Source organism: Atractosteus spatula, chromosome 5, assembly GCF_055471065.1.
Source record: "Atractosteus spatula isolate fAtrSpa1 chromosome 5, fAtrSpa1.hap1, whole genome shotgun sequence".
NCBI lineage: Eukaryota > Metazoa > Chordata > Actinopteri > Semionotiformes > Lepisosteidae > Atractosteus > Atractosteus spatula.
In genome coordinates, this window is record NC_142710.1 from 6,530,683 (window position 1) to 6,551,064 (window position 20,382).

The window sequence follows — 20,382 nt, forward strand, 5'->3', positions numbered from 1 at the left end:
GATTGGAGCTTTTCAAATGTATGAAGTGATCAGCAAACTTTTTTATTAGTAGCAGTATTAGTAGTAGGCATCGCACTGAATTGAGACAACGTATTTAGCACTTTATTTATTAGAAAGGGGGAATTAAGTAGTGGTTAGTAACTTTTAATAGTTCAGTACTGCATGAAATCCTTTACTTAAATATTGTAAAGGACACGCGAAACACTGGAAACAATGTACTGCGGAAGAATTTTCTATAAAACCCAGACAGAAATGTCTAGCTACATTTTATTTTTAGGTCTGCCAAAAAAAACAACTTATACTGTTACAGGAAAGTTAACAATAACATGAGGGAAAAAACATCCTTTACATCTTAAAAAAAAGTTTTAAAAATAGAAGACAGAACACACACAAGACCTTCGGAAAAAGCATGCTTCTCGCAATAAAGCATTAACATTCCCAGTGATTGCTGTTCTAACTATGTACCGTGTGCAGAAAAGGGTTAGAATATGTAACATTTCCTTAATGATGAAAGCTATCGGCAACCACGTTAAATATGCAAACAATGTTTGTCTTTGAAATTGCACCGTTTTTTTGTTAAATAAAAAAATGGAGTGATATCGTCTAAAAAAAAACAAAGCTGAGTATCTTTGTGTAACAAAAAAAAGACCTGGTCCAAAACTTCACACGTTATCAGCTTAATTCCAGGTGGCTGTTACGTAATGCGGCGTTCAAATATACGATGTATTACGCGCCTTTTTTTGTGCTGATTTGAGGCTCGCTTTCCATGTCCCTGTGGTATATTTGAAAAACCGCGCAGTTTTCTGTAATTTGGGGGGTACTTTTCAAGAAATCCGGGAAATACGGGAGGCGACTTTTTGTCCGCCCTCAAGAAAAGAAAACCAAGCTTAGGTTTCACTCGACCACGGCGTGAAACCAGTCAGCGTTTTCAACAAGGTTCATTAGAAAGTATAACAGAGATGTTTTAATGAACATTTTTGCTTCGACTAACACCGCTTAAAACGTCCACGTCCAAGGTGGCTTTTGCGGCCTACGGGTCAGCAGCTCTGGTTCCGTTTTACCTCGCACAGCAAGAACACAGCTTATGAACTAGTAATTCCGGTAGGTGTCTAGCTGAAATACCTTTAAAAAAAGTCAAATAAATTAATAGGAAACTAAACGATGCGTTGTTAGCTGAGGCCCGGAGAATCCATAAGTAAGGAAAGACAAAGTACGGGACACGCGTAGACTATCATTTCGTCTGCGTGGGCAACAGCAGTAACACGCAGCATATTTTACTGGAGCCCTAGTGGGGGGGTAATGTAATATATGTATTTCTACAGGAAGATCTCTCAAATTATGCCACCCGGAAAAAAAAGGCCATTTAGTAGATAAATAAGTAATAGGTTTATTCCATGCTGAAAAAAAGAAGAAAGAAAACACAACGTTTCGGCCGTGGAGGCTTCTTCAAGGGTGAGCAACACCTTTCTTTCTTCTTGTGTTTTCTTTCTTCTTTTTTTCAGCATGGAATAAACCTATTACTTGTTCCTTTGCAGCCTACGCATGCTGATGCAGCTACCCACCTGAACTACATTTAGTATGTATATGTGTAACAGATATTTTCACCCATTTTTTTTACAGAACCGAGAATTGACATTATCCTGATATGAACCACATAGCAGTGAAGGTACATTCACGTGGACACGGCGGCCGGCGATGTCCGCGAGGCGCGCGCGTGCTCGTCACTCTCTTGCTTTCTTCTGGGGCGAGATGGTCTCGTACGTGTCCTGCGGTCGCGGCGTGAGACCCTGGACAGACATCGGGATGGGGTTAGGATCAAGCGAGGTTTTGTTTAAAAAACACACACACACACTTTGCGAGTTAAGAAACTTTGAAATTGCATTTCAAATAAAATAGGCAATACCATAAACAGTCCCGTCATGAACGCAGAATGTCACCGAACTCACAGAAACTCGTCTTTTAAGACAATGCAACAGCAGACTGAATTAAAAGACATTTTGCATTTTTACAGGTAAGTCTTTCATCCGCCACTGACAGTAAATTCAGTTCCTGTGTATATGAAAACGGTTACTTTGGCGCGTTAATCTTTAATGGTGATCTTTCTGGTGATCATGACGTCACAAAGGTGACATCACAGTAGCAGTGTGATGGCAGAAACAGAAAACGGGTTCTAAACAGGACAGAAGGAGTCAATCTGTACCCGACTCTACCAGTGAAACTAAAGCTACGCAAAATGTGGTTCCTGTGCCACAAAGCAAAATCGGCAAAGGAAAAGAGAATCTTCCCAAATAGAATTAAATTTAATGTGAATTCGTTCAAATCGTTTTTACACCACTGAAGAGCCCTCGATGTCATCACTTTTGTTCAAATATTGGGACTGGATTTGTTTGGGGTTTAAGCCTCCGCAGAAAACAAAAAAACAAAACAAAACTCGGAGGGCGCGTATTTGCTTAACATCCTCTCTCGGTGATGATATCAGGACACTGAGCATCAGATCGTCCGCAAATCTTGACAGCAAAGCGGGGAAAAAACACAGCTTTTTTGTTCCAGGAAATCATCCGCGTCCTTCATCAAAACACCGTGAAAGCCGCCATTACACCCAATTTACTATTTACCATCTTAATGATCATGAGACCGAATCCAGATATAGTGATGAGAGACTGATCATCATGAAGCAGACATCGATACAGTGATTTTTTTTTCTCCCGATCTTAGAGGTGGTATATGATAAATACTTCGAGTCTCTTACCGTGTAGATGCTCTCTCCGCCTTGTTTCTGCAGGAGGGAGAAAGAGAGTTAATCGTGCTGGACAGTGCCACCCACTTCACAAACATTCACAGCATTGATCATTTGCATTTTGGTGAGGATGTATTTTAAAAAATGCACTGTCGCTGATTCAGGGCAGCACCGCTCGGGTCCTGGGTTCGAGTTAGCACTGGGGGTTCACCCTTCTGGGTGGAGTCTGCATGCTCTCTCCATGATTGTCTAGGTGCCCTGGTTTCATCCTACCCACCATAGACACGCTGGATGAGTCGTCTGGTGTCAGTAAATTGTGCCTGTGCGAGTGTGCATCCTACCACAGACTAGCTGGATTATAGCATGAAGGCTGTCTCTCTTTAATCGCTAAAATTTGGGAGCAGGCTATCTGTCGCCATAATCCTTAATGAGAATAAGTGGGTTTTTTTTGCTAACAGATAGATGTGAATTGTTAGACCCCTCTGAAACGGGTATATCCTATTCGGGACATTAGCGGTTTTACAAAAAGAAGAGGGGGCTACCTCTTACAGTATGATTAGGTGGGATGACAAAGCCTCTGTAATTTAAAGGAAAAATGGCTTAAAAAAAAGAGCACGCGAGAAAAGACCACCCGAACAGCCCGTCTCTCTCCCTGGATCTCCACCCGGCCAGCCGTCTCACGGCTCAGGGTCGATCTGTTCAGCTGAAGTGTCTTTCACGGCCACAAGACTGGCTGCTGGACAGAACTTTCACGGGTGCCGTCTCTAGCATACATGCAGCAGAACACCGGGTCAGCGAGCGCTCCTGGGTTAAACGCGTGTGTTTGTCGCCGACTCTCCAACAGGTACCAATGACACGGCTTTCCAAAGGTATGACGCTCTTGTGAAACGGCAGAAACGTGTACTGCACATAGGTCTTTTTGCCGACTCGTTAAACACTGGACGAAGTACACTTACGACGACTTCCCAGTGAGCCTCACATGAAGAAGAGCATGCGTTTGGAGAGCCGCGTCGTTTCTACTTGTCAGAGAAACGGCGAAAACACTACGCGTTTAACCCGGGAGTGCTTCCTGACACGGTGTTGCACTTCATGTATACACAAGACAGAATATTACATTATTTTTTAGGAGTGTGACGATATTCTACTGTTGTTAAACAGTTTGTTTTACTGGTGTTCTGTTTACATCTGGTTTATAGATGTGTAATACGGGGAAGTGGAAAGGGCAATTTATTTTTCACAACTGTGCAATGGTTACCTACTCTGTTCAATATGCTTGGGAGTGTGCAATATCTATACTGTGTATTACATCTTCCTTGTGTTCGGTAAATTCATACTTTTTGTGTGTGTCGTCTTTCTGTTTCGTTTGTAATTCTCTATTCCATTTATTTATTGTCTTGTATTACTGTATTACTACATTTGTACTGTACTGTGTTGATTGTGCCTGGCTGCTGTAGCACTTGAATTTCCAGCATGGGATTAATAAAGTACCTACCTACCTAAAGTCACTGCTACTTTGCAATGGACAATATTATTGCATATACAATACAATACAAAGTATTAATATAGTAGGCAACATTGTTCACAAATTAAGTTTTGCGTTTAAACGCAATAATTTTCTCATTTAAACGCAGTCATTTTCTCGTCTAAATGCAGTACTATCTCGTATAAACGAGCTCTTCTTTTCTCCGTGGTGCTAATAAGCTTCTGTACATCTCGATACCAAAACATCTTTGTGTACAATTAATCGATCGCATTCCTTGTACCGAGTCAGCCTTCCTGTTCCATCTGTTGAGACTTCAGTAGTTCTGAGTTACGTTTCACTACAGCGAGAAGGGTTCAGCGGGGCGAACTGTGAATGTATGCGGATGACCGTTTTTCGTGCCCTGTCGTGTCTTTTATATTTCTTTTGCACTTTTTTTTTTGTCTGCTGCGACTTCCACTTCCTTTTCGAGGCAGAAGCTGACCCAGACCACAGATTTACGTTCGAAGGGGCTGTCAGCGCGCGGCTGCGTCACCCGCTTGAGAGTCGTTTCCGAAGAAAAGTCGCACCCGCCCAGAGACCGCGTGCGTATGGGTACAGGGCAGGAGAGAGAAAAACCAGAATCGGCCCCCTCTCGCATCGGAGCAGCAGTCAAAGCCCCCGGCGTCCCTTCTTTCACAGGAGACTGATTCCTGTGAGCTCCAGTCCTGGTTTTCGGTGGTGCCAGCCTCTCTTGTGAGCCTGTTCTGCAATGGCAGAAAGGTCTAGCCCGTGACAAGGGCGAATTCTTCTGCAGCCCTACGAGACACAGCCTGCAGCAGAGCTCAGTCCTCGTGCCTCCTTCACAGCTTCAATAACCCAGTTCAGGGTCGTGGGAGAAGCCAGGGCCTAGTCCGACAAGCAACGGGCACAAGGGTGTATCTACACCCTTGAATGAGACTCCTGTCCAGTACAGGGCTCACACAGTGACACAGTCGCACCAGGGCCGATTCTCCCAGAAGCCAGTTAGCCTACGAGTGTGTCTTTGAACTGTGGGAGGAGCACCAGGAGGAAACCCATGCAAACATGGGGAGAACATGCAAACTCCACACAGATGGTACCTGAGGTCTGGAATTGGACCCAGAGCCCCAGAGCTGTGCGGCCGCCCTCGTCCCTGCTTGTGTGATTGTTGTTTTGTTCAGCCCCTGGCAAGGGTTAAGCCCTCAGTGTGGGCGCGGGTAATTGCAGAAGTGGCCTCCGCACTCCGATTCCGTTCACAATGGAGTTATTTTTCGCCTCTGCCTGTCACCTCCCCCGGCTTGCTCAGAGGCCGAGGCGGCCCGGCCTGCTCTGTGGCTTTCCTGTTTTGAAATGACCACTGCCTCAGATGGCGAGCAGCTTTTTCCAAACTTCACACCCTCGAAACAAAAAAAAGTCATCGCTCAGCCCATACCAAACGCCTAGCAGCAAAAACTCAGAAATCCACATTACTACTGAAGAATCTGCATTATCGATCGATGACTGGGCTTTCAAGCTTTTTTTAAACTCTGAGGAATTGTTGTTTTATTGTTCTGTAAGCAAAGGTACAGTCAATATTTTCAGCAATTACTATAAGAAAAGGAGCTGGACGGATTCTTATATATTAATACGTTTGTTTTTCAGCATCAGTCACCTCAGTGTATCATTCTAACCCCTTCCCAGAATACATCATCCAAAATAACCAGATGAAGAAGAAACTACAGTAATGGAAGAGGAGACAAGCCAAGTGAGTCTAATAATAAGCAATGAACATCACAGTGGTACAGGGGTCAGCGTTGCTGCATTGCAGGCCTGGAGCCCTGGGTTTAATTCCTGGGGTGCTGTCTGTGTGGAGTTTGTATGTTCTTTCTGGGTTTACTCTGAGTGCTTCGGTTTCCTCCCACAGTCCAAAGGCATACTGGTGGGTTAGCTGTCTTCTGGGAAAACCGGCCCTGGTGTGAGTGTGTGTGTGTGTACCCTGTGATGGACTGGTGTCCCATCCAGGGTGTACCCTGCCTTGCACTGCTTACTTGTCAGGAGATAGACTCTGGCTCCCCCCACCACCCTGAATTGGAAGAAGTAGTTTGAAAATGGATGGAAGAAGTTCACTTCGACCCCAGAGGTGTGAATGGCACGTTAGCGACTACTGCTGAGTTAGACAGAGCAGGTCTTCCAGTTCCATGTCATTGAACAGGAAGGCAGAGCAAGTCAGGGGCACAGCCAGGATTTCAACCAGGAACCTCCTGGTGGGAGGACGTGTTGCATCAGTTGCTGGATTACAGTCGTGGGTAAGTATTCAGTGAACATTGCAAAAGCTTAAAGTCCAGTTTTCACAGCTTTACAGTGGTTTCCCACGCTTTCTAGATGCAGAACCTACACACTGAATACACTGCGAGCGCCTACAGAAACTGTAAACCACAGAAATGATATAGCCATGGCAAAGTCTCAGCAAAAGTGCAAAAATCCTCCAGTACATTTACACAGGTAGTCTTTCATAAAGGAACTCTTTCATAAGGGAAGGGAAGTCATATAGTCAAAAGTTCAGACCTCTCACAAGGACTGTACTCATTTATTCTGTCCAATTGTTTGTCTGATTGCGCCTCTGCTACCGACCTGTAGGGGGCACTCTTATCACACTGACACGGCTGCCAAGACACTGCCAACATTCTCTGGTGCTACAAAGCTATATCTACAATATATGCTGTATATACTACGGTTAAGTAACGTAATGTAGCTCTTGCTCAGCTTCTTCGCTTTTGATTCGCATTGGGTCTGCATCATCCTCAGCATTTGTAGCCTCCTTCTGCTTTCCTAACAGAGACCTGCTTTCACGTTAAGTCACGGACAAAAAAGAAACAATAGGAACTTCCCAGAAGCAGAAGTTCTTGTTTCGTATTTGTGGGCCACCTGTACAGCACAACTGACGTCGGCAGCCTTCAAGCCAAATGGGCTACATTGACCAAATGGCCGCCATCTTTGTAAATGTTTGTAAATGGTCCAGCGTTCTTTGGCACCCCCTAAAACCAACCCGGAATTCAGCATCTCCCTTCCACGTGTGATCGTTCTTGACAACACATCCTGTGAAGGCACTGCTCCCGACGACAGACCTGAACATTCGCTGCGATGCCTCTGGGACGCTCTGCTTACGTATGCATCGTGACTCGAGCACATTTCTGCACAGACGGCAGGAAAACCAACAGATCGATCTTTTGGGGTTTTTTCCTCTCGTGCAAGGGCGAGGAGAAGGAAAACGTGCACCTGCGTGTGCAAGGTCGCACGTTCGCGCACAAGCACGGGACCAAGCCGACACTGCAGGGTACGCTGCCTTGTATGGCACACAGGTGCACCAGGCTAAGCGCCGCAGAACACAAGTTCAGATATGCTGGAGAGAAAATGTAATGATGTCCCATAAATCGTGCAAGATGAATGAAGTCATTCATTCCTGATTGCCCCCCTCTTAAATCTGCTTTAATCCAGGGGTGACCAACCCTTTTGCCTTAAATGATTCACAATCCAGAGGGTTTTACATGTCACACTTCAATCTGCAGGTTCTGAACCCTTGCAAATTCTTCATTTTCACTACAAGTGTCACGATCGTAAGTCCCTCCTCTTAAGGGTGCTCCGGCTTTTTCCGTTTTAGTTGATTTTGTGCACCTGCCTCCTGTCCAGCCCCTTCCTATTTAAGCCAGAGGCTCCTACCATTCTGGGCTCAGCACTGGGAGACGGACGCCCGGAAGCCCGCCTATCAGCGGGTCCTGGAGTGACCCGATGGCACAGGCTTCAACACGGCGTCTTGACCGTCTGGGTCTGGGGCTCGGAGCGCCTGGCCTCGTTAACCCTTTTATGCCCCGTCCCAGCAACCAGATCCCACTCCGGTTTTTAAAATGGTTGTCTACGCTTCGTGACAACAAGCATGTGATAAGTCCCTGGCAGATCACCTGTCATGAAAAGGACCACAGCAGGCCATTTCTCACATAATTGAACCGATTATCCTGATAAAATTGGTCAAAGCGCATGTTACAGGTTTGTGCAAATTGCAGATGATCCCGTTATCTGCCAATTCTCATGAGACAAGAACTTGTGTTTCAGGCCTAAAACTATAATCAAACGCAGTGGCATGGTGTGTCAAAGAAGAGAGCAGCCAAGTAACGGAATAACCCTTCCACGTCCACACTCCTCCTACCTCAGAATCTAGTTAAACAAACACTTTTCAGATTCAAACATGAACAAGATGATTTATGTGTGTTTTGTTGGCCTGGGAAAGAAACTTTCGTGTGTATACAAAACATTAATTGTTTTAAATTGACTTGCAGAACTGTCTCTTTCATTGTTTAAATGTGAGTGTTATACTTTGCAGAATATGGAAAAGGAACACTTATAATGGATCAGTTATTAATACTGAGGTAGAGAGCACATATCACAGAACAAAATGGTCTAATGCTCGTTCATGCTTACAAGGTGGGAATGCAATATTACTTAAACTCCGTAATAAACTCTGAAAAAATAAGAAGGCAAAAACACAACTGATGCATGTAAAAATGATAAATCGCCCTGTTCTGATTTGTAATTATCTCTGACAGCGTATGATAATTAAAGAACCCTCCTTCTAAAGTAAGCCTCTGTCCAAAAAGGTCAAATGTGGCAATCCTGCACACGATTGGTCTATCTGAAGTGAGTTCTACTGCTTAGAAGATTTCATTATATGCTACTACTGATGTCAACTGTATCATAATACCTATAATTTTTAACTGGATGAAATATTGTTCAAAGGGTAAATTTATCTTTGCACCCGAACTTGAAGAGATATTTCATGAGAAGTCTTTTTTTTCAATTTTTCAGGCCATTTCAAAGTATTATATTGCGTTTTCTTACAACAATATATGGTTGCTTTGTGTGTTGGACAGGAAATGAAAACTGAAGTTGGTATACTTTTATTTCTGGACTTTTCTGTGGTTTCAACAATGGTATTTTTACCAGCGATTGACAGGACGAAGACAGATTTGCCACACAGCAAGCTGACTGGTAATATAACAGTCTGTGAAACAGTGATGTGTCACGGGGCAGCCAGTGTGCTTTAAAGAGAATGTAAGATTGTGGACCTGCTGGATCAGGGTTGGTGACCTCTGACCCCTGACCCCTGGGTCATGGAGCCTCACCTGATTGGTTAAAGCAGGTATCCCCCCTCCTCCCATCTTGCCTATCCTGGACCTGGAGAGGTGGTGTGTCTACAGGATTCTGACATTTGAATCCAGGTGTGCTGTAGCAAAGGGTTCTGCTGTGTTTACACTGATTTTTAGAATTTGAAGAAAATGGCACAATAGCGAGGGAGTGAGACAAGGATTTGTGTCTCAGGGCTAAAAGCCTTGATCGAAAGACTTCATCATCATCATTATCACTATGTTCCCAGTGGCTTAACAGAGGTTATTCAAGGTCCTAATCCGGTTACCATCACACTGAAACGTATCGTTCCATTATCCTGAGATACACACAGAGACACAGAGGTGCTGTGTGTCAAAGATGAGAGCAGCCAAGTATCCCTTCACCTGGAATTACCCACATCCACGCCCTTCTTACCTCAGAACTGCTTCCTCCCTTCTTGCCGGATGTTCCAGGTAGCAGCTGATGGAGAAGAATGTAAAAGAAACGTATTTAAGAACCTAAAAGCAACCAAGGGTTCAGACTCACAACAGCTGGCCTAATAATAATAATAATATAATTTTACAATAGCCAAAGTGCACCAGTCCTCTCCCCACACACCAGCTCTCAGTGGGGAGGAGAGCAGAGTGATGGAGCCAGTTCAGAGATGGGGGTTATTAGGAGGCCATGACTGGTAAGGGCCAGGGGGGAATTTGAAAAGGACATCATTTTACCAGCTAGAACAGTAGATCTTCACTTAGGAATGCATGTATTTCCTGGGGTGTGAGATACAATTTCTGGAGATGCCAGACTTTTTTTTTAGAAAATAAATAATCAAAAACACAAACTTAAGCACAGACACGTCAGCACAACTACTTTGTTTCATCAAACCTAGGCATTTTAAGGTAAACTTTTTTTTAAAAAGTGTACATTTTTTGTACTCTTCTAATTTTATTGTGAAATTAAAATAAATATATAATTATTTCTCTTTCATTCTATAGTTATGATCTGTTTCAGCTTTTTTTAATCAGGGGTACAAGAAACAGGGGGGCGCTAAAAAAAAGGTTAAAAACCACTGAGCTAGAGTAAAGGCATTTGAACTGCGCCACATCTAAAAGAACCCTGAATTTCAGCTGCTCCCGTGGAATATATCTAATTCATCAAGTTTAAAGAAGAGACGCAGTAAGACACTTTGTGAATTATGCCCGAGAAGGCTACATGGCCATCGCAAACGTCATTGCTTCTGTCATTTTTTATTCTGTAGCAGAAATTGCTTAAGCATTTTCTAACAGTGTCTTGGCACTGGCTGTGTCTCAGAGGGCAATACGGGAGCCCAGAAGGCTCAGACAGAACTGTTCAGAGTCTGGGCGCATCAAGCAGTATGCAACTTTGGAGTGTCAAGTATAATGGAAGCCAAATCCCCACATTAAAACGCTGCTTTCTTCCACACACGTCCTCAAGCCCATTGTTCCCCAGCTCCAGAAAAAACAGATGGTCGATAAATGTGTAGGGTTTTTTGCAGCATGATAGAACAGCACTCCCACAATTAAATATGCCTTAGTTTTAAAAACTGCTTCCATCTTTTTATGTCTTATTGAATCTTCACATTCACACTCTGCGAAGCTCCAATTAAGCCCTAATTAATTCATTCTCGATTTCTGACGCTAAGACTCTGAGACGTATCTGGACCACCTTATATAGAGTTTGTAGCAGAACCTCAGGGGTAAGGTTAGATTGTAATCTCACACATTTCCGCTGATACATTCCTTTTGCTCACCTCTCTCACACCCCTCCAGCTACTCCATCTACACCTTTGCTGCGGCTCCCCAGCTCATTCCTCGCTGTGAGGGGGGGGGGGTGGACTGTCTAATCCTCACTGGTAGACTGCCGTTCCCTCAGCTAGGAGTGTCACGTCAACTCCTCCCCACTCCTCCCCACATTGTCCATCCCTCCTTCCCAATCACTGGGATCTAACATCTAATGACATGTACGCTGCACTCTCAAAACCCGAGTCTTCCAGTTAAATCCTCCCTGTGTGTTATTAGCCTTGCTCTCGCTACTGCCTGTCCTAAATCACACACAGGACTCGACAGGCTAGCAATGTCCAATGTGATGTCAAGCTAGTAATGCGGTAGGGAAGTTAATGGAGTTTTTTTGTTGTTGTTGACAGGATGAGTCGGGGTGACGATGCAGAACCAGCCTCTCCCTCCTCCTCCTACTCCTCACCTTCAGTCTGCAGTACAGCACCGTGAGCACGATCCCGTAGACAAAGAGAATCCCGTCCAGGATATAGCAGATCTGCGGTTCTTGGAGCGCAGCTGGGGAGAAAGGAGAAAAGCCATCAAGGATTTGGCCAGCACTACCGCAAAATCCATTTAAAAAAAAACTTTTGTTGATGGTGTTCAGTTGTGCGGATCGGAACAAAAATAGATCTCTCTCTACATGTTTTCCGTTTACGAGGAACTCGAGATATTGTACGTGCGTTTTTGTCAAATCTTTGAGTTACACCACAGGTTTTCAGTCGGGGACGCAGAGATTCCTGGGAGTAAAGGAACAAGTAAAGGTTTATTCCGTGCTGAAAAGAGAAGGAAAGAAGCACAACGTTTCGGCTGTGGCGCCTTCTTCGGGTGCGTGAGAAGGCTCCACAGCCGAAACGTTGTGCTTCTTTTCTTCTCTTTTCAGCACGGAATAAACCTTTACTTGAACCTTTGCAGCCTACGCGTGCGAACTACAATGCCTGGGAGTTCCTGCTTCAGTTCCGCAGAATCTACAAGGAACTATTTCATTCCCCGGACTGTTACCACCGGCGTGTAAACTGAGTGGTCGCCCACTGAGCCACACTTGGATATGCACTGACATCACTTGGTGTGACGCTTTCCACTGTGTCGTCGAATTTAATGTCTTAGCATGAATAGGAGAGTGGTGGGAATTGTCTTCGTGCGAGCTGTCTCTGCTTTCCGCTTTTCGGCGTGAGACGTTCCTAAGTCAGATACAGCTTGCCATTTCTTCACATAACGTTGGGAAACGGCGATGTTTTCTCCAGTACAGCACTGAAACTTTAAAATTCAGCCCTGTGGGGAGAGTTTCTCCCTAGCCGTGGCCTTCAGAAACAAGAGTTTTTAAGGCACATGCAGGAGAACGGTCTGAACTGTAAGGTATAATACATAAGGAGAGATTCTGCTGTTCTTTCTGGCTACATGTTCTTGTTGCCAGAACATGTTGCCAGATTACAGAATGATTACAGAATACTGTAATTACAGGTCATTACAGAATACTGCCATTCATGCGCTCAGTGGTTGATTTTCTTTCCAAAAAGAGTTCCGCAGTTCTCTCTAAAAGTTGCAATTTCCGGACCGGGATCAGCTAATTAGCTCAGATAAATTAATGTAGAGACATATCAGGTGGAAAGAAAAAAAATAGACCTATCTGGTTCCGAGTTTTTGGTGAAGACATTGCCATTTGTCATCAGGTTTTGGTTTCATTATTGTACATTATTGGATGTAGCCATCCAACGCCAATGTGCGAAAGAGCAAACTGGCCATTCAGTTTGTCTCGAGTAGGGGTCACCTCAACGTGATTTTATGGGGGTGTTGAGACTGTTTTGTCTTTCTAGTGGACCATTTTCTTCTTTTTTTCTCTACACGGTCTCGGCTGCAGGCTCTAGTGCGAGTTTATTTTTGCTTACGAGGCACGAATTCACGATTTAAAAAAAAAGACGATGGTTAAATCTGTCGTTCTCGACAAGACGACGAGCCGCAATCTTCAAATGGTACAAACTGCTGCAGATCTGTGGTCGGGCTACAAACACCATCACCTAAACAAACAGCCTTCAAAAGTGTAACTGAAATGCAGGTTTCGAAAGGACGGCCTGTACTGTATATAATCATGTTTAAATGGCGGTGTGGACACCGAAAATACAAAAAAAAAACCGCATCACAGCTGAGGCGCAAAACTACAATGGAAATAATAAATGTTTGAAAGAAAAAAGTGCTAAGCATACTTCATTCTTGATTTGTGTCTTAATCCAATTTGCAGAATTGTTCTGATCGCTTGCAGTAGCTTCCTCTTGTATGGTTGTATCGTAACAGAGTTCCATTTTGTGCCGAACAGCCCTAAAGTATTAAAATGTGTTGCAGTCAGACTAGCTGTGCTTAAGAATGTTATAGAAGTATATGGGATTATCTCGAGGTCTCTGAGCTCTTCGTGTGCGACATTGCGCGTTGTCCAACGTCACACGTGCTCACAAAACGCACTATAGCGTGCTGACTGCTCGGGTGAGAGACTACTGGTTCCTTCAGAGGTCATTTTAACTGTCAGTGTAGACTTTCCTTGTTTTACAGTTAACCTGTTCTTGGATTGTGTGGGGGGGAAAGATGTAAAAAATGCAATAATAACCACATACTGTAAAGAACCCACGTAAACCCTGCTTCTATGCCTTCTTGTACATCCTTCCGGAATGCAATGTTTGAAATTATGAACTAGAATTTAGCTCGGACAACTCCTGACAGATACCGCTTTACCAACAGGATTAAGGAAATAACATTTAACACTGTTCATAGGTTTTATCTTATTAAACGAACACTTTTCAGATTCAAACATGATTTATGATGTATGTGTGTTTTGTAAGCCCGGGGAAAGAAACGCGGACACATTCATTCGTACATGTGTATACAAAACATACATTGTTTTGGATTGACTTGCAAGACTTGAGCTTTAATCGCTTAAATGTGCGTGTCATACTTTGCAGAACCTACTATGGAAAAGGAACACTTATAATGGATCCGTTATTAAAACTGGGCTAGATACCACACATCACAGACCAAAATGGTCTAGTGCTCGTTCATGCTTACAAGGTGGAAATGCAATATTACTTGAAAACCCGAAAAGATAAGAAGGCAAAAAACACAACTGATGCGTGTAAAACTTATAAAACTGATCAATTCTGCTATGTAAGTTTCTCAAACAGCGTCTTGTTTTGTGTTTTGTTTTTTGTTCCGATACCTCTTCTCCTCTCTATTATTTGATGTTCAATAACCCTTTGGGGGAGGGGGGGGGGGAAGAAGATACTTTTTTTTGGAACCATCTGTATTGCGGGATGCAACACATATATAAATATTCAGGGAGTAAGTTAACGAACTCTCCACAGCAACTGCGGTGAGTTCAGATTTTAACGATATGATATGAAGAGGCTCCGCGAGCAATTTTAGCTACAGAGATGATAATCTTGTATTTTGCAAAGACTTATTTTTTTTTTTATTTTCGAAAAGCAAGGTGGTGGGTGGACCGCTGAGAAATTGGGGGTTGCGACGTTTTAAAAGCCAAAGTGGACGTTGCTTGGCAAAAGACACAACTGGACAACGCAAAAGCCCGTTAGCGGGATCACTCTTCTGCTGCGTCGTCCTCGCGAAAATCGTCGTGTTAAATGCTGTCGCGACATCCTTTCGCTCTCGTCAATGAAATATTAGGGGGCTCGGGTAGGAGGATTTAAAACCCGGAATAGGAGGCGCGTCTTTACACAAAGAGTGACGGGGGTGTGGCACAGGCTGCCCAGATTGTGTTCTTGCAGCCGATGCCCCGATTTCCTTCAAGAAACATCTGGAAGGAGCTCCTTGTGTCAGTTAACTACTAATCCCTAGACGGGCTAGATTGGCTGAAGGGTTTTTGTCAGAATCCTCACCGAGGGGTCATGAAGTTTCAAGATGGAGGGTGTTAAGTTTTATAACGCAGGAACGAGAAGAGGAACAGCCCCAGAATCTAGCCATTATTTTGAGTGCCTAACCGCAACAGTTCCACGGTTCCCATTATAATTACACAGCCGGAACCGGTGAGCAGATTAACGCTGTGACTCCTATAGCTGCACAGAAAACCTGAGCTCTCGGTTCGGAAACCAGGGCCGGAAGAGAAAAACGGAACTCCAATATACCTCCGTAACATTTCGTGCTACAATATGAGCACTTTTATTTTTTGTAATCGTAATCAGCGGGAGACAAGTCGTTGTTTTTTTAAACATCCAATGGAGGCAGTCAGAAAGCTGTTTTTCCCCCTTTACACTTTACAGATGCATAGAGTAAGAGCCTTTTAGAAAAGGGGTCGCGTCTTGAAAAACAAAAACAGAGCGAAATATGAGCTAGTCCTTACAATCTGCAAATACTAATGCGCTTGCAATAGTGTCGTTTAGAGTTAACAACTGAGATGTCCTGTTTTTTTTTTTTGGTCTTGAGAAAACACCAGTAAACGTTACAAATTGAAAACTTTATTTCTGGTTTCCGAAAAACCCAGAGTGTTCATTCTGCTGAACGCTGACCGCGACCAGGTACTTCCTGGTCTCCATGGCGACCTGCGTGGCCCCTATCCTATCCCTGGTACTCCACAATGAATCTAGGGGGACCGCTAGGTTTGCCTTTCTAGATCTCGAGTGCTAATCACCTTAATTGATCTGCTTACTTGTTTCGACCTGGGGTCGACTTTTTTTTTTTTTTGGTTCGGGCAACTCAGATCTGAGTTCCCGAAGTTCCGTACTTCAAGGGAGCCGGTTCAACAAACACAGCGCCCAGAATTGGACTCAGCCTCTCAGCGTTTACAATTATTATTATTTTTTGCTTAACCAGCTCTTGACGAGGACAGGGGATCCCCACAGACAGATGGGAATAACCAGGAGTTGTTTTTCTTCCCCCCCCCCCCCCCCCTCATTCCGCAGCGGCCCAGTTGCTTCTGTCTCAGCTCACCCGAGTTTGAGGAGAGCTCCGAGAGACAGAACTGGTTCAAGGACCTTTATCGAAGCCGGAGCTACATTTGCCTCAGGCGGAAAGGCAAAACGAATCAGCCTGCGATGGAGAACTCGGTTGGACCTAAAGGCGGAAGATACAAACAGAAGTCCCTATCCTCACACCCGCCCCGGGACCAGAGATGGAAGCTACTGGGTTTCGATTAAACTACTGGGTCGACACCTGTCCCCCGAGCTCAACACCTGGCTCACTTATTCATGAGCTCCTTTGGAAGAAGAAAATGAGAAGTGGTTTAATTAACCAAGTCAGGCCTCCGGTGCAGTGGTAGACCCAACTTGCTTGTAAACCAGACCAATGAATTAGCATTTTCAGTGTCTGCGATTGTGGACTGGAATGGCGAAGGAGGTACCTCCTTACCAGTCAGTTTAGCAGGTTGTGATCGTCGAACATTATTGATTGCCGTCAGCCAATCAAGCTCGCGTCAGAATTAGGCATTCGTGATGCCACACAGACCCCCATGACAAGATAAATCGGATCAGGATCGGTAGTAACCAGAGGTACCGCCGAACCCAGGGGTTCACGTTAGGGGTCACGTTACAGGCGGGTAGCGTCACTCCACTTCTGAACCGAGTCGTTACCGGAACTTCATTCTCACAGTCCGCCTCTCAGGAGACGGTTGTTTTTGTGACGGATTTCAAAGAAATTGTTGAAATTAGTTTACGTTTCACATCAGCAGAGAAGTGAGAACGTGACAAAACCAAAGCTTTAAGAACATAAAACGCGAGGTATTTCGCCAAAAATATACGCACGAGACTATCTTTTGCAAAAATAATCGAATTAAATCAGATTTTGTTTTAACAAAATATGAATCTGAGAGGGGAGGTTGTACCTTTTTATTTTCAAAGATGAATTTATTTGGAATATTCATTTTTGTATTCGCCAAACATCCACATTCCTCTACAAAGACCTTCTTTCCAAAGTTCATATTTCGTGAAATCATTCTTAAACTGCAACGCCGCGTAAACCGATGCATGCCAAGAATAATAGCAATAAGGAGAAACGGTCATTCAAAAATTACAAAAAAACAACAACAAAGTTGTATTATCTTTTTAATGCAACAGTTTGCACCGCAAATAACTGTAAAGTATAATAAAGTCAATATAGCATCGCTTTCACCTTACAGAGCAAGATCCTATTAAATAAAATATGATTTATCATTCTATTGCGGAGATGTAGTCAAATTCGAGCAAAAGAGGTATTGATTTTTTCGTTTTTTTCATATAAAAACTAAAATGAAATCCTGATAGCTAAATGTTTTCTGAAGGCAGACTATTGATTACAAAACTTACAATAGTTAAATCTTTACGGTAGACGACGGAAAATGAATTTTGAGAATTAATCATCCGAATACCCTTCAACGCTATCGCTAATTGATTATATAATACACACATATATAATGTTAATATTAATTATAATAATAAATATGGACATCTATAGAGATGTCACGCTAAGTAAAAAAATAATGATAATAATGATATAACCCGCAGTTCAGTCCTAGGAGTAATATATTCGTAAAACGTCTCAAGGTGGAATCAAGCTAGTAGCACGAAAAGGAATTTAAAACCAAATTTCCATTTCATTTTCCAATAAAAATAAAATCAAAGTTCCGTACAAGGTAATTTGAAAGTTCTAAAACAGGCAGCAGCCAATACTTTTATTTTCATCTACGAAAACGTGCTGAATTTTCTGTGACTTTGGAAATGAGTAGAAGTTAGAGTACAAACCCAGCTGTCACTCGATTCAAGTTCTTAAAAGTTAACAAAGAAGGTGTAAAATGTCTCCATTGTAAATTGTAAACAGTATGTAAAAGGATGAACAATTAAAACGCTGGAAAAAACATCAGTTCAAAATTCCACGTCTGATAACTATGTGATCTTTAAAAAAAATCACATCCCCATCTTAACTTTTTGAAACAGGAATTCACAAACTAACTTGATAGAATTTGTCGACACGGTACGAACGATATATCTTCTCCTCAACACAAATGCCCCCCGGATATTGAGAACCGTAAAGCTCATCGTCTAACCTCGCTTAGGAGAACATAGCAAAACAGTGATGACATCTGACCATTAAAGGGATCGATCAATTTTGTGGTTGTCTTATATTCGAAGACCCTCTGAGCCGCACGCCTCCAGCTAACGTGTCTCAAGCCTGTTTGGGCAGCGACACAACAAAAGCCCACACCGACTATCTCAAAAGAGAAAGACAAAGCAGAGACAAAAGGTATTTCTATAAAACACCTCACCGGCGACTCCAAAATTCCAGCACAGCAAGAGAGCAGCGAACAGGTGGGTTTTCCTCAATGGCGACATGGCCGTCCGGTGTCAACTTCCAACAGCGTCTTCGCCGGCACAAGTGGGTCTGGCTGCGCTCCGGCGAGGCGACAAGTTCAGCGCTAGAGCGCAGGCGGGCGGAGGAAGTGTCCGGCGAGGAGGTCTCGGCTGCTTCACAGCCCCACCTCCTTGTTACAGCGTGAGTTCTAGTCAAATGCCTCGAAGAAACTTACAGTAAGCGGCGGGGGTCAGGCTTGCTGAAACGAAACCTAATTGACGCATTTACGCCGCGCTCGCCATTCGCCTCCGACCGTATACAGTAGCACCACGTTCGCACAGTGTGCCCAGTCGACATTAGTGTCGCCATTTTTCGAAAGGTCTATGACCAGCACACCATACAGTTCAAGTCAAACGGAGATCATGTCAACGAAGAAGACCGTGTTCAATGTTCTGGGGATAAAGGAGATTTTGGATGCAAGGAAACTAAACTGTAACGGGGATGCTGTTCATATTTTGGTTGGTTGTTAAAGGTGGACGCCTCTAGGAATCACGCGCGTCAGGAGCTCTAGTTCTGTCAACAGACAACCTTGCACGTGTTGTCTTATATAAGGACGGTCACCAAGAGACCACACATGTAGGAATTTCGTAGCTAATTACTCGTAATGTCTCATCGAGCCATTTCTTGAAGTGGACGGAAAATGTCTTTTGAGAATGAATAATCCCAGAAGAATTCAATGGTATCGCAAATGGATTATATTTATAATTGTTCATATTTATTACAATAAATATGGACATCTATAGACATCCCACACAAAGTAAAGAATGATGATTCAATCATTACTTGTAGGAGTAACTAAATAATACATTGGCAAAACTTTACCAGGCAGAAGCTATCTTATAACGTGAAAAGTAATTTTTACGTCCAAATTGCTTCCACAGCAGGGCTGGGTAACTTGTTCCATACTCCCACCACCCTTAGCGTAAAGTCGTGTTCTTGGTATTAAATGCACTATCCTTCTAGTTTCCACTGGTGGACTCTGGTTTGTGTTTCACTGTTTATTCCACTAGGTTGACTTCTGTCAGGACCTTTGAAGAGACTGAACTCTTGGATCAGGTTCCCCTATAATCTTCTTCGTTCAAAACAAAAGAGATTCCCTTCCTCCTGTCAGAGTGCGGAACCAACCCTCAAGCCCCAGAATGCATCTGGACACTCCTCTCTGGACTGCCTGCTGCAGAGATGTTGTGAATTCAAAGCACTTTATTGAGAAACAGAGGTTACCAGGAATATTCCAGTCATTGCAATTGCATCATAACAGCTCTGAACTTGGTGTAAATGTTTCCACTGAATGTCCAGATACTGACAAACCAAGTGTAAAACACTGAAGGGAGCTATAGTTTTTATTTCTCAGGACACTGTTAGAATTTCAATGTATCCTAGTTATCCCTTAATAAATTATTCGTGTACTGTCTGCTTATGAATTTGATTCAACTTAGAGGCAATGTAAAAAAAAAACTGTCCTCTCAAAATGTCCTAACAATCTGGGCCCAATTGGCAGACTAAAGTTTTGCTCAGCAATGCGTGGGATCCGGGCTCATCTTCGTTATTTTGATGTCTTCCCACAGCCTTAGAGGACACAGAGCTGAAGGTTTCATCCGCAGACCTCTGGCCTTGCGACATCCCCCAGGGTAGATTCAGCGACTGAGACACAGAGCACCGCTCTCACTACTGGTACACATGCTGGGGTAAACCCCTATCTTGGCGATCAGGATTTCCTTTGGCTTTTTCAAGTTGTGAGCTCCCCCATCACCCAAAAGTTCTCCAGCTGTTAAGTTTGTACATGCACGTCAGGAAAAAAAAACAGCTTTGTGTTCCATTCCAGTCACGGCATCATTCTGTGGGGAGTTTGCATGTTGTCCCAGTGTTCATGTAGATTCTCTCTGCGTCCTCCCATTTCCTCTTGTCCCCCAAAGTCG

The 20,382-nt window shown here is 43.6% G+C and overlaps 1 protein-coding gene across 1 annotated transcript; it reads right to left on the bottom strand.

The window, feature by feature from the left end:
- Positions 1–252: 252 nt before the first annotated feature.
- On the bottom strand, positions 253–18,514 carry LOC148833703 (high affinity immunoglobulin epsilon receptor subunit gamma-like). Its single transcript, XM_088917977.1, has 5 exons — positions 18,381–18,514; positions 11,577–11,668; positions 9,789–9,833; positions 2,750–2,776; positions 253–1,787 (listed from the first exon to the last, which is right to left on the bottom strand). The coding sequence occupies exons 1-5, from the start codon at positions 18,445–18,447 to the stop codon at positions 1,722–1,724; spliced, it is 297 nt and encodes a 98-aa protein (XP_088774103.1). The 5' UTR covers positions 18,448–18,514; the 3' UTR covers positions 253–1,721.
- Positions 18,515–20,382: the final 1,868 nt, after the last annotated feature.